At 47.3% G+C, this 13,341-nt stretch overlaps 1 protein-coding gene across 1 annotated transcript in view; it reads right to left on the bottom strand.

Moving 5' to 3' along the window:
* The window catches only part of SHTN1 (shootin 1), a 797,962-nt gene that overhangs the window by 417,611 nt on the left and 367,010 nt on the right, over positions 1-13,341 (bottom strand). Inside the window, exon 4 of the mRNA XM_069611915.1 lies at positions 6,792-6,886. Coding sequence (XP_069468016.1) covers positions 6,792-6,886 — 95 coding nt within the window. The remainder of the gene's footprint in view (positions 1-6,791; positions 6,887-13,341) is intronic.

The following is a 13,341-nucleotide window of genomic DNA, read 5'->3' as shown; positions in this document are numbered from 1 at the left end:
GCCTGAAGTCCTGTGTTCAAGTCCTGACAGGACTGCCTTCATTCATCCTTCTGAGTTTGATAAATGAAGAGCCACTACATCAGGAAATAGGAACACCGGTTCATAGAGTGCTTAGAAGTGTGAGGAACTGATTCGAAGTGTTGTGAAAGGTGGGACATTATCTATAATCATCTTCTATACAGGGTATAAAACCGAATCATTTTCACTTACCAGCCATGTAATATCGTCTGAATAAAGTAATGCGGACAAGCTATGCACTTTTATTTTGCTTTTGTTTTTTTAGATCAAGTTTACTTTTTCCATCACGTAATATAGTTACAATCACAAAGAAAATATGAAAAACACATTTCTAAAAAAAAAAGGCCCACTTATGCATCTTTTCCCCACATTAACAGGTTTATAAGGGGTCAGTGAGAACAGAAAATACTTGAAATCATGACATTTAAAAAGAAATGGGCGGTACACTTATTTGGCACTTTTTAATGTCAAGAGTGTTGTTTTCTCAGAATAGGTCACTTGGAATACTTGCTATTTCCATTAAAATAGATAACACCTTTGTTTTGTGCAGCCAACTGTGGTAGATGGGCGTGAATTACAGACATGAACAACCATGGTAATGGCCCATGTATTCCTCCCCCACTCTAGTGGATGTTGGGTATGTGAACACCAGAATAGTAGTAGACAGAGAGGAAGGGGGTTGCTTTCTCCCATTTTTAGCTATCCTATGTCCGCAGAGCTCCTCTAAAGGACACAGTGCCATTTATTTTCTGTTATCCGTTCCCACAAACACCTGCCAGTCGTGAGGGGTGCAAATAAAACCCTCCAGCTATAGCAATTTTGAGACACATGCAATGTACATACATGCCAACATGCCCCCTTCCTTTTGGGAGGTGGTTGTCCAGTAATGCTGCCTCTTTCTGAATCCCACAATGCTTGATCATTGTCTTAAGTGTGTGATTTAAGAGAACATCAGGGGGTAAAATGGGTGATCCGTATGGAAAGCGAGCAGGACTGGGCAAACGCTGGACCGCAACAAGCTCCACAAAACAGACCCACCAGGGCAGACATACGTTTTAGTGAAGATTCGTCCCTCCGGTGAGAACGGGGTGGGCTTTTGGTGCCGACGATTCCCAGACAAAATTGCTGCAGGATTCCATGTTTCACGTGATGGTTCTGGTTCATGGTCCAATCAGAAGGGGCGGATCTTGTGAACGATAACAGGTTTATTTGAATAATGAGTGGCAAACAAGGGCACACTTTGAACAATACAATTGTCAGGTATCCTTAAATTTACACCATACTAGGTAGTGTTTTGTAAAAAGTTATATATTTTGACTGATAAGCGTACAAACAAGTACAATATAAGTTTCAAATGAAAGGTTGATTACACAAAGTAATTACTGACATTACAATGCTTCCAATTTCATAATCCAAACAATTCTTCCCAAATGTGGATGGGGTATATAAAAAAAATAGTAATCCCGGATATCTTCACCTGAAGAAGGGCGCGACAGCCCGAAACGCGTAGTAACTGATAGGAAGTGTCAATCTGAGAGCCCTCAGTACAACACGAACAGTCACAAAAATCCCTATCGAGATATCTGGATCAACCATACACAACTTGTACTATGATGCTATTTTGAATTTAATTTTAATAATGTTGCCTTAATTTTATGTACATTGAAAAAAAACAATAATGGGACAATGTTGAATCATTGAGAGTGGTCACACCATCCACAATTGGAAAGAATTGTTTGGATTATGAAATTGGAAGCATTGTAATGTAAGTAATTACTTTGTGTAATCAATCTTTCGTTTGAAACTTAAATTGTACTTGTTTGTACACTTATCATTCAAAATATTTAACTTTTTACAAAAAACTACCTGGTATGGTATAGATTTAAGGATACCTGACAATTGTATTGATGAAAGTGTGCCCTTGTTTGCCCCTCGTTGTATTTCGAGGGACCTGTCCTCACACTATTTACCCTATCTGGTGGTAGCACAGATCTTACGAGGAGCACCTGAAAGTCAGTGATATAACCTATCGAACTGTGTATTACTCTAATTACGAAGAGGAAATTGAGTGCACCTCTACAACCTGCTACCTTATGTGTCAGGTTCGCCTAGCCAATCAGGGCCCACTCTGCTAATTCGTCACGTTTGTTTGAGTTTATTCAGCCAATCGGAGGCCACAAATCCCAAAAAGAAAGTTTGTTGTCCAATTCAAGGCCTGCTCACTTCCCATACTTTGAGGGAATTGCTACTAGGCTGTGTGGAGAGGTGCACACAGGGCAAGCTCACATATTAGCGGATGTTTGGTGGGATGATACAGCTTTTGAGAAGTGCTTTGAGGAGTTTATTCCTTTTTTCTGTAGGAGTTGTATTTGTCTGTTGTTCATCCTTTGTGTACTCTTTCTTGCTGTTCAGTGTGTTTTTTAAGTCCATATTTGTTCCCCTTTGCCGCACTGTGTGTGATAGCGCGTCACCTAAATGAAATATGAAAAAGCAGACATTTTCCTCTTGTGTCTATGCCACTTTGTGTCCACTTTTGCAATTTGAAAAAGTCAAAATTGTCCTACACCTATTTGTAACTTCAAAAGAACACAAAAAACAAAAATACTGTTTACAGTTTTCCTCCGTGTGTGTTGTGTCCTGTTGTATATAGTATTGTAGTAGTAGTATTATTGTGTAAGTACTGGGTAATGTTTTGGTTTTAGTTTTTAGGAGTAGGATTGTTTGTTCCCATGTTTGCTCACTTGTTAGGGTTCACTTGGGGTTGTGCTGTGGTTCTCGGGGAGAAAAACACTTTTGGCTTCCCATGAAAGTTGAGCAATCAGCCTGCACTTCTGGGAGGGGAAAGGGAAGAAGGCAATATGGGAGTAGGCGCAGGTGCTTTTCTCCTCGCAGGAGGAGGAGGAGGAGGATGATTGCTGTTTGATGGAGCAGGAGGGGGTAACCACGTGCTGTGCGTTGGTGCTGGATTGCGGCCAAGCCACAGAGCATCACCGGTCCTCTAGGTCATGGGGCAGATGGAGGCACTGGAGGAGGCCTCAGAAATTGGAGAGAAGGTAGGGCCATCAGAGGAGGTGACAAGCACAGGGGTGGCGGCGACTCGCGTAGAAGCCCCCAAAGACAAAGGGGAGGGAGGGTGTCCTGTAGATGCCCCCCACAGAGGGAAAATGAGAGCTGTGGACATCCCTCAGCGTCCTGGGTGTAGGGCTATTTTGCCCCTTCACTCGACAAAACAGGTGGGGATGAGGAGCAGGGGGTCTTGCGCTCGGTGGAGGGCTGTAGGAAGAGGCAAATTATGGGAAAAAGGCAAAGTCCAGGGCTGCAACCTAGTGACGGAAGCCATAAGGAACCACGTGTGTCGTTTGCATAGGAAGGTGTACGAGATGCATGTGTCCTCAGAGGCCACTGGCAACCATGTAGCTATCAAGGACCCTCAAGCGGTGGGAAGGGGCAGGAGAATGTTCTATCTCTACCATGTACCGGCGTACAGCATGCCAGCGATATTGGGCACGGTGTGCCCAGATTCATGAATTGTCTTGTCAGCCAAATCAGGATCAGTGCCAGCAGCAGGACCCTGTTGACGGCAGCACCAATGGCTGGGCAGTACAACCTCCAGGACCCACTCCACACCATGGAGCAGCGTGGCGTTAACCTGGGCATCTGTCCATCTTTGTACCATCATTTTTGCTCATTCTCTTTGCCCCTTTCATATCCCACCCAGTAAGGTGCAGAATAACACATGTCTTCTTTTTGTCATAAAAAGGCTGCAGATTTATTTTCACAACATAATAAATTCAAAACACTGCAAATAACTTTGTGAAAATAGTTCTGAAGGTGCGGCGCCTGCTCCGTGTCCAAAACCTGCTTCCCCCTTTTCCGAACGAAGTCCACAGTAGGCCCAGCTCCCCCAACCGTTTGTGTCTGAGCACCGCCTGCCCCTGCAGGTGTTCCTGGGCTGGAGAGTGTCGTATTCGGGGGAAGCTGAGCCCTCATTGTTACCACCAGGTGCCCCCACCGCTTAGGCCCCCAAGAAGAGCTGGTCCCGAGATTTCCTGCTGCCCTTATTTTGGGGGCCACTATAGCTAAGCTGAGCTGAGCCGTGCATTGGCAGCGGCCAACCAGAGGAGAAATAGGAGTATCCCCACCGCTTCCCTCCTATAGGGCATTGTGAAGAGGGAAGCAATAAAGCAGTCTTGTGGGGGGGACTATTGCACTTACGGGAAGAATCCCCAACCCCCGAGAGTGGCAGCCATCTTGGCAGGGCTACAAAAGTTTGCAAAACACTCTGGGGTAGAGTCCAACAACTCGAGTGGGTGGCTGCGCACTGCACACTACTGCTTGACCAGCAGGGATCTCAATCAAAGATGAAATAGACAACTCTTTCCCATTCCTTTTTTTACGCTGCTATGTCCCTCGCCTGGCTCGGGTTTGGCCCTAAGAGCCAGGCCAGACCTCCTGGCTCGGCCCTGGCACATCCCTAGCCATGGGTCCCCTGGTTCCCTGAGCTCTATCAAAAGGACACTGTTCCCAGAACCCCCAACTCCTAAGGACATGGGGAAACTTCAGACACTGCTCTCCATCATTCATAGGAGCAGTCGCTGTGCACACCAGACAGTCTACATTTGAGGCATTTTAGGGATAAAAAGACAGCAATTCGGGAATGTCTCGAGATATCCTGAGAAGGAACTCACAACTCAGAGAGCAGCGCCAACTCTCTATTGCAGAGGTCAGCAACCTGTGGGTCTCCAGCTGTTTTGGACTACAAATCCTATGACCCCGAACCATTGACTTTGCCTGCTAAGACTGATGGGAGTTGTAGTCCAAAACATTTGGAGGGCCAAAGGTTGCAGACCTCTGCTCTATTGCATAGAAATAAAAATCTATCCCTCAGGTTACCGGGAGATACACAGAGCTGTGCATTAGACAGCAGGGGGAACCTCTGTGTGCTGAGCAGCTATGCCAGCTGGACGAGAAGTCCCCTAGTCTGCGCGCAGGCGCAGGTCCCCTTTCTTTTCTAAGAGGGGCATTAACCATCCAAACACGACAGAACAATTAATCACAGAAGAAGTCACCAAGAGAAAATACTAGCCTAGTTAACATTTACTTCCCACCTTCACAATAAAAGATCACGTACAGGCCATTATAAAACCAGACAAGCAAACATTGTTTATATGGCAACAAGGCTACGAGAAGATCACAGTACCATGTGCAAAACCTTCGAAATGTTTAAATTGCAAGCCAACTGTATTACTTCTATAGTAATGAAAAAGTGCATGTTACATCTATCCCTTGCTCAGACACACCTGTGTACAAAACCTATCAAAAAATGATACTTTCGCTCTGGCTTCTATCTATCACCCCAGGGGCATTGTCTTAACTGTAAATGACCCCCCTCCCTCTCCGGCTCTATTGCTTCAATGATAGCCAGTCGGCAGACATGTCGGGAGGGCCTTAACGCTGTTACCGGCCGGTTAAGCCAGGGAATGGGGTATTATTGATTAATTAGCACCCCGGGGTTCAAACCAGGGTGCTCACAGCAATCATTTTGTCTGGAATAACTGGCTCCAGACAGCGTGCGACCCCTTGTTTTAGACATCAAAAAACGCCCAGCCATACTAAAACATGCCCACCATGGAAGACGCTCCATGGCAGTCCCCTGCTGTAGATAAGGGAAACTCAGAGATGCCGGAAGCGGTGTGGCCAGCTGCAGAGCGTGGGGCGTGGCGGGGACTCCCATCTTGCTCCAAATGATGACCCAGTGCTGGTCATTGGGCCAGCACCAGATGTGTAGCCGGATCTCGGGACCCGGCCAGAGTCAGCCCCCCCAAACCCCTGCTCTGCGGTGGAGAGGAAAAAAAAAGCACCTGCGAGTAAACTGTAACTTCCACTGTTGACCCCATGCAAGAGGTCATCCTCAGCCACGACCCGGTTTATTTATTTATGCAATGTTTGTCGGATACATGGACCCGGAGTATTTGTGTATTTTTGACATGTCTGTCGGATACATGTAGCCGACCAACATTGCATAAATAAATCTACAGGTATCCGACAAACATTACATACATAAATAACCCTATTAACATCACACACGATGCAGCCACCCAACTGCTTTCAGAGGGGAGCTGCAGGAGCGGCTCAGGTAAAGGAAAACGTTGCTTACGGCGAACAGAAATCACCGTGCTTGAATAGTACACAAGGGGGATTTTTTTTCCCATTTCCACCACCGAACCCAGGCTTGGATTGTGAGATTCATTCGAGGTGTAGACCAGCCTGATTGGCTGACACGCCCAGCAACATGTTAATAAAGAGTATTGCCCCCTGGCACACAGCGAAAGGAGCACCGTCCACGGTGTATTATTTATCGACCTCAGAGATCAGTTACAAGGCACAGATCTCAGCAGAAGTCGCCCCTGGTCACACAAAGAAAAACCCATTCCATGCACAAGTGAGGGCCACCCGCATGCAACACGCACAGATAGCACACATCCTACACCCCCCCCCCCACTCCGACCCCTCCCCGCCCAGTGACAGGGATGACAAGACAAAACACGGCCCTACTAGGCCTTGTGACATTCGGATCGTGCAAGTGCAGTGCAGCCATCACTTTAGTAACCCACACGTGTAGTAGTCTATCACCCAGCTCACACACACACCTTAGACAGCAGAGCTATTCCCTGGGGCAGCAGGATATTCTCATGTCCATCACAGAGCGTACTCACAGTTTACAGCGCCCAGCAGCCTCCCGTCCAGGCGGGTGGATAGCGCTGCATGCTCACCTTGGTGGCCAGCGCCTCTGCACTCTCGCGACAGGTCTTCTCGATCTCCAGGTTGCTCTGCATGAAGCCGACTTCCTCGATGACCATGTGTGAGACTAGGAAAAAGCAGAAACACAGGGTGGCGTGTCAGGACGTTTCCAAAGTTACTCATGCTTCCCACCGCCCCCCCCCCCCCCCCCGGTTGTGAGTAATGCACCCCGGCCCCGCTCAGCCATCTTATCGGAACAGTGTCCCTGTCATTACAAGGCGTGGGTGACCGATTCCCATCCCAGGGAATGCTGGCTGAAACAGAGACACGGGGGTGGGAGGTGGAGGGGCTTCATCTCTCTGTTTATTCTGCTCTCACAGCCGCATGGCCTTCGGTGGATATTGCACGATGGGGGCATCTTACAAAAACACCCGCGTGCAGCCGCCCCTGGGGGGCGCAGCCGGCAGGGGTGCTCCGATTCCAGAAATCCAGGGATAACAACACCACCCCCAAGTTACCGTCCGCAGCAAAGCCACGGGCTACAAAGTAAGGGAAGGGCCATTATCCAAGCGATAACGGCCCGCCCTGAGGTTCAGTGCAGCTAAAAGAAAGGAAAGGATTCCTTTGTCAGGGGATATATGATAAAATAGGTCATTTATAACGCACTTAAATACCCAGAGGTTTCTAAGCGCGGACCCGGGGATCGAACCTGTGTTGCTCCGTGCTGTATTGCTTCCTAAGCGAGCACGTTGCCCCCGAGCTATCCTCTCGAGACTGCGTCATCAAGGGGAAGCGTCATCACTTGCAAGCAACTCGTCATGTTAATCTATTACATATGGCGCTAGCAATAACACGCTTTGTACATGTTGTGCGTAATTGCTGTTTGTAAGAGGAGGGATTTAACTCTGCAGCTGAAGGCCATTGTTTTGTGCTGCTTGTGAGGTAGCTGCTCATGTCAGCAATTGGCACATGGATTCCATTTATGGGCCTCCGGCATCCAATCAGAATGCAGTCTATAATCTCTGATACAGACCTTCTTCCACACATGCATTTTAGGTGCACAGCTCCACTTGCTGAGGACCCTGTAGTCCTCGGCAGGAGCCTAGATCACTTGTCACAACGACCCTTCCCAAATGTAAAGCCAGGGACGTCATTTAGGGGTCACCTCTGAGGTCAGCACCATGTGGACCTTTACTTCTGGAGTGGCTGGCTTTCTTGTTCAGGCCCCTTAAAAAAAGAAGAAAAATAAGAACAGGAGTGCCACAACTGTGACACTTTGAGCAGTGACCCTAAATAAGAAAGAATAGGAAAACCAAATAATGTGTCTTTCTGGAATTCTATACAATAATTGCTAGACTCATTAAAGGTTTATTTCAGGCACACTTCAGGGGGTGAGCCACTGATTTAGTATGTTCTTAAATGCCTCAACTCAGCCTTTCATCCTTCTGAGGTCGATAAATGAGTACCAACAGAGGTTGGGTGATATTGGGTGTATATTTCTTCTATGTAAAGCGCTTAAGCGTAAGTGCTATATAATAACACATCATTATCATTTGGTCATGGACTTCTGCTTGCATTCACAATAATTTGGTAATATGAGCCTATAGACAATGATCTTAACGATACATATGGTGATCCATTCTTGTATGAAATGTACATCACATTATAGTGATACCGTAACCATATTTTTTGTAGTGTACAGTGCTATGTGATAACACTTCCTGTTTTGTCAACGGATGAAATGTCACGTTCCATCGGATTCCACGATATCAATTCGGGGTGGGGTCAAATGACATCACTTCCTGTGATGTCACCAGGGGGTCAAGGGTCGTGTGATGTCACTTCCGCTAGCCCTGGCATTTTGGTGAAATGACGTCCCTTTGTAAAGCCCAGGGCTTCGCCTTGGGCAGAAACTTGGGCGCGACTCAATATCGCGTGATCATAAACCACCCCTCGGTACTTCTATTTAGTCAATCGGAAAGTGTGGAATGCAGGCTCTAATCACCAGTAGAGGCCTCCATCCCACACGTTTCCTTTCTTCTCACTGTTTCCAGCTGCCAAGCCAATCAGCAAACATAGAACATAGGCTCTGACCACCTGTAAAAGCCTGGAAGTAAGGCTTTGCCTGTAATAGCCTGCATTGCTAGCTTCCCTTTGTAATGGGTACCCACTGGACACTGGGCAAGGCTCTAAGCACCTGTAAAATACTGCATTGCAAGCTTCCCTTTGTAATGCATACACATTGGGCACTGGGTAACTGGGCAATGGGCAAGGCTCTGAGCGCCTGTAATAGCCTGCATTCCAAGCTTCCCTTTGTAATGTGTACAAATTGAGCACTGGGCAATGGGGCACTGGGCAAGGCCGTGAGCACCTGTGATAGCCTGCATTCCAAGCTTCCCTTTGTAATGCGTAAACCTTGGGCACTGGGCAAGGGGGCACAGGCAAGGCTGTGAGCGCCTGCAATAGCTGCATTCCAAGCTTCCCTTTGTACTGAGCACACATTGGGCACTGGGCAATGTCGTGAGCGCATGCAATAGCCTGCATTACAAGCTTCCCTTTGTACCGAGTACACATTGGGCACTGGGCAAGGCCGTGATCGCAGGTAATAGCCTGCATTCCAAGCTTCCCTTTGTACCGAGTACACATTGGGCACTGGGCAAGGCCGTGAGCGTTTGCAATAGCCTGCATTCCAAGCTTCCCTTTGTACCGAGTACACATTGGGCACTGGGCAAGGCCGTGAGCGCCTGCAAAAGCCTGCATTCCAAGCTTCCCTTTGTACAGAGTACACATTGGGCACTGGGCAAGGCCGTGAGCGTTTGCAATAACCTGCATTCCAAGCTTCCCTTTGTACCGAGTACACATTGGGCACTGGGCAAGGCAGTGAGCGCCTGTAATAGCCTGAATTCCAAGCTTCCCTTTGTAATGCGTACACATTGGGCACTGGGCAAGGCCGTTAGCGCAGGTAATAGCCTGCATTCCAAGCTTCCCTTTGTAATGTGTACAAATTGAGCACTGGGCAAAGGGGCACTGGGCAAGGCCGTGAGCGCCTGTAATAGCCTGCATTCCAAGCTTCCCTTTGTACTGAGTACACATTGGGCACTCTTAACTGGGCAATGGTGCACGGGCAAGGCTCTGAGCGCCTGCAATAGCCTGCATTCCAAGCTTCCGTTTGTAATGCGTAAACCTTGGGCATTGGGCAAGGGGGCATGGGCAAGGCTCTGAGCGCCTGCAATAGCCTGCATTCCAAGCTTCCATTTGTAATGCATAGTACACACTGGGCAAGGGGGAATGGGCAAGGCCGTGAGCACCTGTGATAGCCTGCATTCCAAGCTTCCCTTTTTAATGCATACACATTGGGCACTGGGCTATGGGGCACTAGGCAAGGCTCTGAGCACCTGTAATAGCCTGCATTATACTTTGAGTTGATGCGTACACATCGGGCAATGAGAGAGAAAACGCACGTACAAGCTGCATCATGGAAGCCCCAGGTGAGGCTTACCTTTTTCACCCTGCACAAGCTTTAATACCGTTGGGACCCTTACTAGGGGGCTCTATGGCATGACCTATGACCCTCAATTAGAGTCAGCCTCACCTGCATCTTGGGGCCAACGACATGGGCAGTGGTCACCTACTACAGAATAGAGTCGTATGGTGCAGGCTCTAACATGTCATCATAGACAACATTCCGAGCTTTCTGATTGGTTGAGAGGAGGTCTATAATGGAATCCATGTATTCCTTCTGCTTGTATAGAAAGATATACACAATGTAGGCATGGCACATACCCAAAAGGGGCGTGTACTTCACTCTCAACACAGAGGCTTCAACTATCAAAGAAGTGGTTCCTTTTGGAGTTTTCTATAGCACTAACATGCTGAATTCTGACTGTTCCAGAATGCTTTGAGACACTGTAGCATGCAGCAATACCAAACACGCATTGGCAATGCCAACAGTTCTGGCTTTTGTGTAGGCATGTGGAAGGCACTTGCTAGGCACTGCCATAGTGGTATTAACTGGCCATTGATGGTAGCAGCTGTAAAATGGTGCAGTTAAAAAAACAGTGGCACGCCCTTCAAGAACAAAGTTTGATGGTAAGGCTTGTTTAAGCTAGCTCAGCGAGATCCTAGGAGGATGTGTTTTGGGCAGGGATGGCCAGGAAGTGGGTGGGAATGACCATAGGGATTAGCATTGCCATGGGCAGGCAATGGGTGGGTAAATAACCAAACACCACCTTCAAGCTCTGTGCCCCATCTCATATGCCATTTCTCCCTAGCTGTACTCTAATGCAATAGTTTCGGCTGATAGAAGAAACTAAAAATGGAGAGCAACCTAAATAATACGTTCACAAAAATCTTGAAAATAAAGATGCAAAGAGTTCTTGATGGGGACATGGTTAGAAGGCAAGCCACTAAGAAACATCTTTTTATTTTTGTAAAAAGTAAGGTTGCAAGGGCAGCTTATAGGAGGCATAGTGTAGTAAATTTCAGATAAAGGGTTATATTGAGGTGATATGCCCAGAGATGGCCGCCATCCAAGGTAAGGGTCAGAGCAAAGCAGACCACGATCTGAGCCTCCTGATTGGTCAGAGTTAGGCAGAGTTTGAATGCAGTAAGTACCCTTTGGGAACACTACAAGCAACCATAACTACGGGTATAGGCACCCAACCTTTGGTATAAGCTTGTACTACACAGTTTTGGTAGCGTGTTGAGCAGCCAGACTTATCTCAAGAGGGGAAATGTGAGCTGTAGTGGAGTTTCACAAAGATTCACAGTTACAGGTATTCAAAGAAACTCTTACACTCAAGATTTCTTGCATAAACAATTATTAATTTATTTATCAGTGAGTTTGACAGCCTTCTTTAGAAGGGAGCAATATACTAGTAACATACAAATACACTTCAATACTGTACACTCTGAGTTTCTGAATCAGACAAGACCCTTTTGGGATGGCACACAGACACAACCTACACCCACAGGTGACTTCAGTAACAAGGGTGCTGGGAACATTAATATCTTACTGTTGGAATTCAGAATACTCTTAAAAGTTGGCAAAAGGCAAAGGTTATAAGGATACAAGAAATTACAAATCTTCATAAGCAGGGCAAAATACTTTAAGATAGCACCTAGGAGAGCCATTCAATTCAAATAGGCTAAACCAAAGTCAATGGGCAAAAGTCTTTGCATAGGATGCAGCACTCCGGTAAGTAAATGGAAAAGTCTTTGCACAAGTTCTTAGGAGTCTTTGATAAAAAGAAGAATCAAATGTAGGGCCACGAGCTGATTAGACTTGTGAGTTTCAGAAGACGCAAGCACTTCCACAGTAAGAGGTAATTTCTCTTAGACTTTTTTTTTCCCAGTACCTTGGTAAAGAAGAAAAGATACAGCTGATGACTTCTGTTCCTGTGCAGCTCTGCAGATCTCACTGTTCCTGAGTCTCAGTCATGGGGACAAGAGGGAGGACGTCGCTGGACTCCTGCCCTGCACTGGCACTGTCAAAACTGGCAACCAACAAACTTTACTTTCAGTGGCTGTTTCGCGTTTCAGCTCCTTGCGGTACAGCAAATAGCAATAAGCGCGGTTCCTGGCTGTCAAGGTGGACTGTCCTTACTTCTCGGGTCCCGCACTCTGCTGATTGGGCTCAGGCTTGGTCAGTCCTGCTTCGTGGGATTCCAGAGGATCTTCAAAAAGCTTTAGGCCAGCTTAAAAATAACGCACACAATCTGGTATCCCTCTCCCTGGCTATACGGTTTCCTGCAGCAACTCTGAGGAAATTCAACCAGCTACGAGATGGGTGTCCAGGTGGCTTACTTTGGAGTTGATTAGTCCCACCAACTCAAAGGGAGAAGTCGTCATTGCAGGGGCTTCTCTGTCGATGCAAACTTGGCAAGTAGTCACTGCAGCAGGGCTTCACCGGGCAAACCAACGGTACAGGAGTTGCAGCAGGCGTCCTCTTCAAGCTCTTCTTCGGTTCCTTCGTCCAGTGGTCGACATTGCTTTCCAGTCCAAGAGACTCGCCTTTTAAACAGTTCTCTCCCTTTAATTCCAGCCTAGCTGTCACTCACCCAGCAGGGTGGCTGTCCTGGCCGGACAGTCAGCCAGCCAATCGCCACAGAGTGCATTTGGGTCTCCTAGGAGACTAAGTACAGGGAGTTTGGGCACCTCCCTCACTTCCTGCCTACCCCAGACACTCAGGAGCCAGAGATGGGTTTCTCTCCTGAAGCCCGCCAAAGGCAAAATGAACAAAGAGACCAAACCTGGTTTGGCACACAGAGAAACTCTCTAGAAGGACCTTCCTACAAAGACCTGGCGAAAAAAGAAGACCGGGCACCTTTTTAGCAAAGATGGCCGGATGCCATTTTGAAAAAGATGGCTCCCGGGGTTACTTCACCGGAGCCGTGAACAGTCACGGTAAAGGCAAACCAAGGTAGTTCAAAACGAAACCACTGCCACCAGCCAGTCAACTGAGGAAAGGGTAACATAGAAAATGTTATATGAGCACTTAGACACAGGGGATACTAAGTAACCCCTCCAGCACTCTATTGTAAGATAGGTTGTGCTGGGTCTAGCAAGTACAATGCTAAGTAA

This window comes from Ambystoma mexicanum, chromosome 8, assembly GCF_040938575.1.
Source record: "Ambystoma mexicanum isolate Mex_15411 chromosome 8, UKY_AmexF1_1, whole genome shotgun sequence".
Taxonomy (NCBI): domain Eukaryota; kingdom Metazoa; phylum Chordata; class Amphibia; order Caudata; family Ambystomatidae; genus Ambystoma; species Ambystoma mexicanum.
Note: the sequence above shows the minus strand (reverse complement) of the source record. Positions and strands in the feature narration are given on the sequence as shown.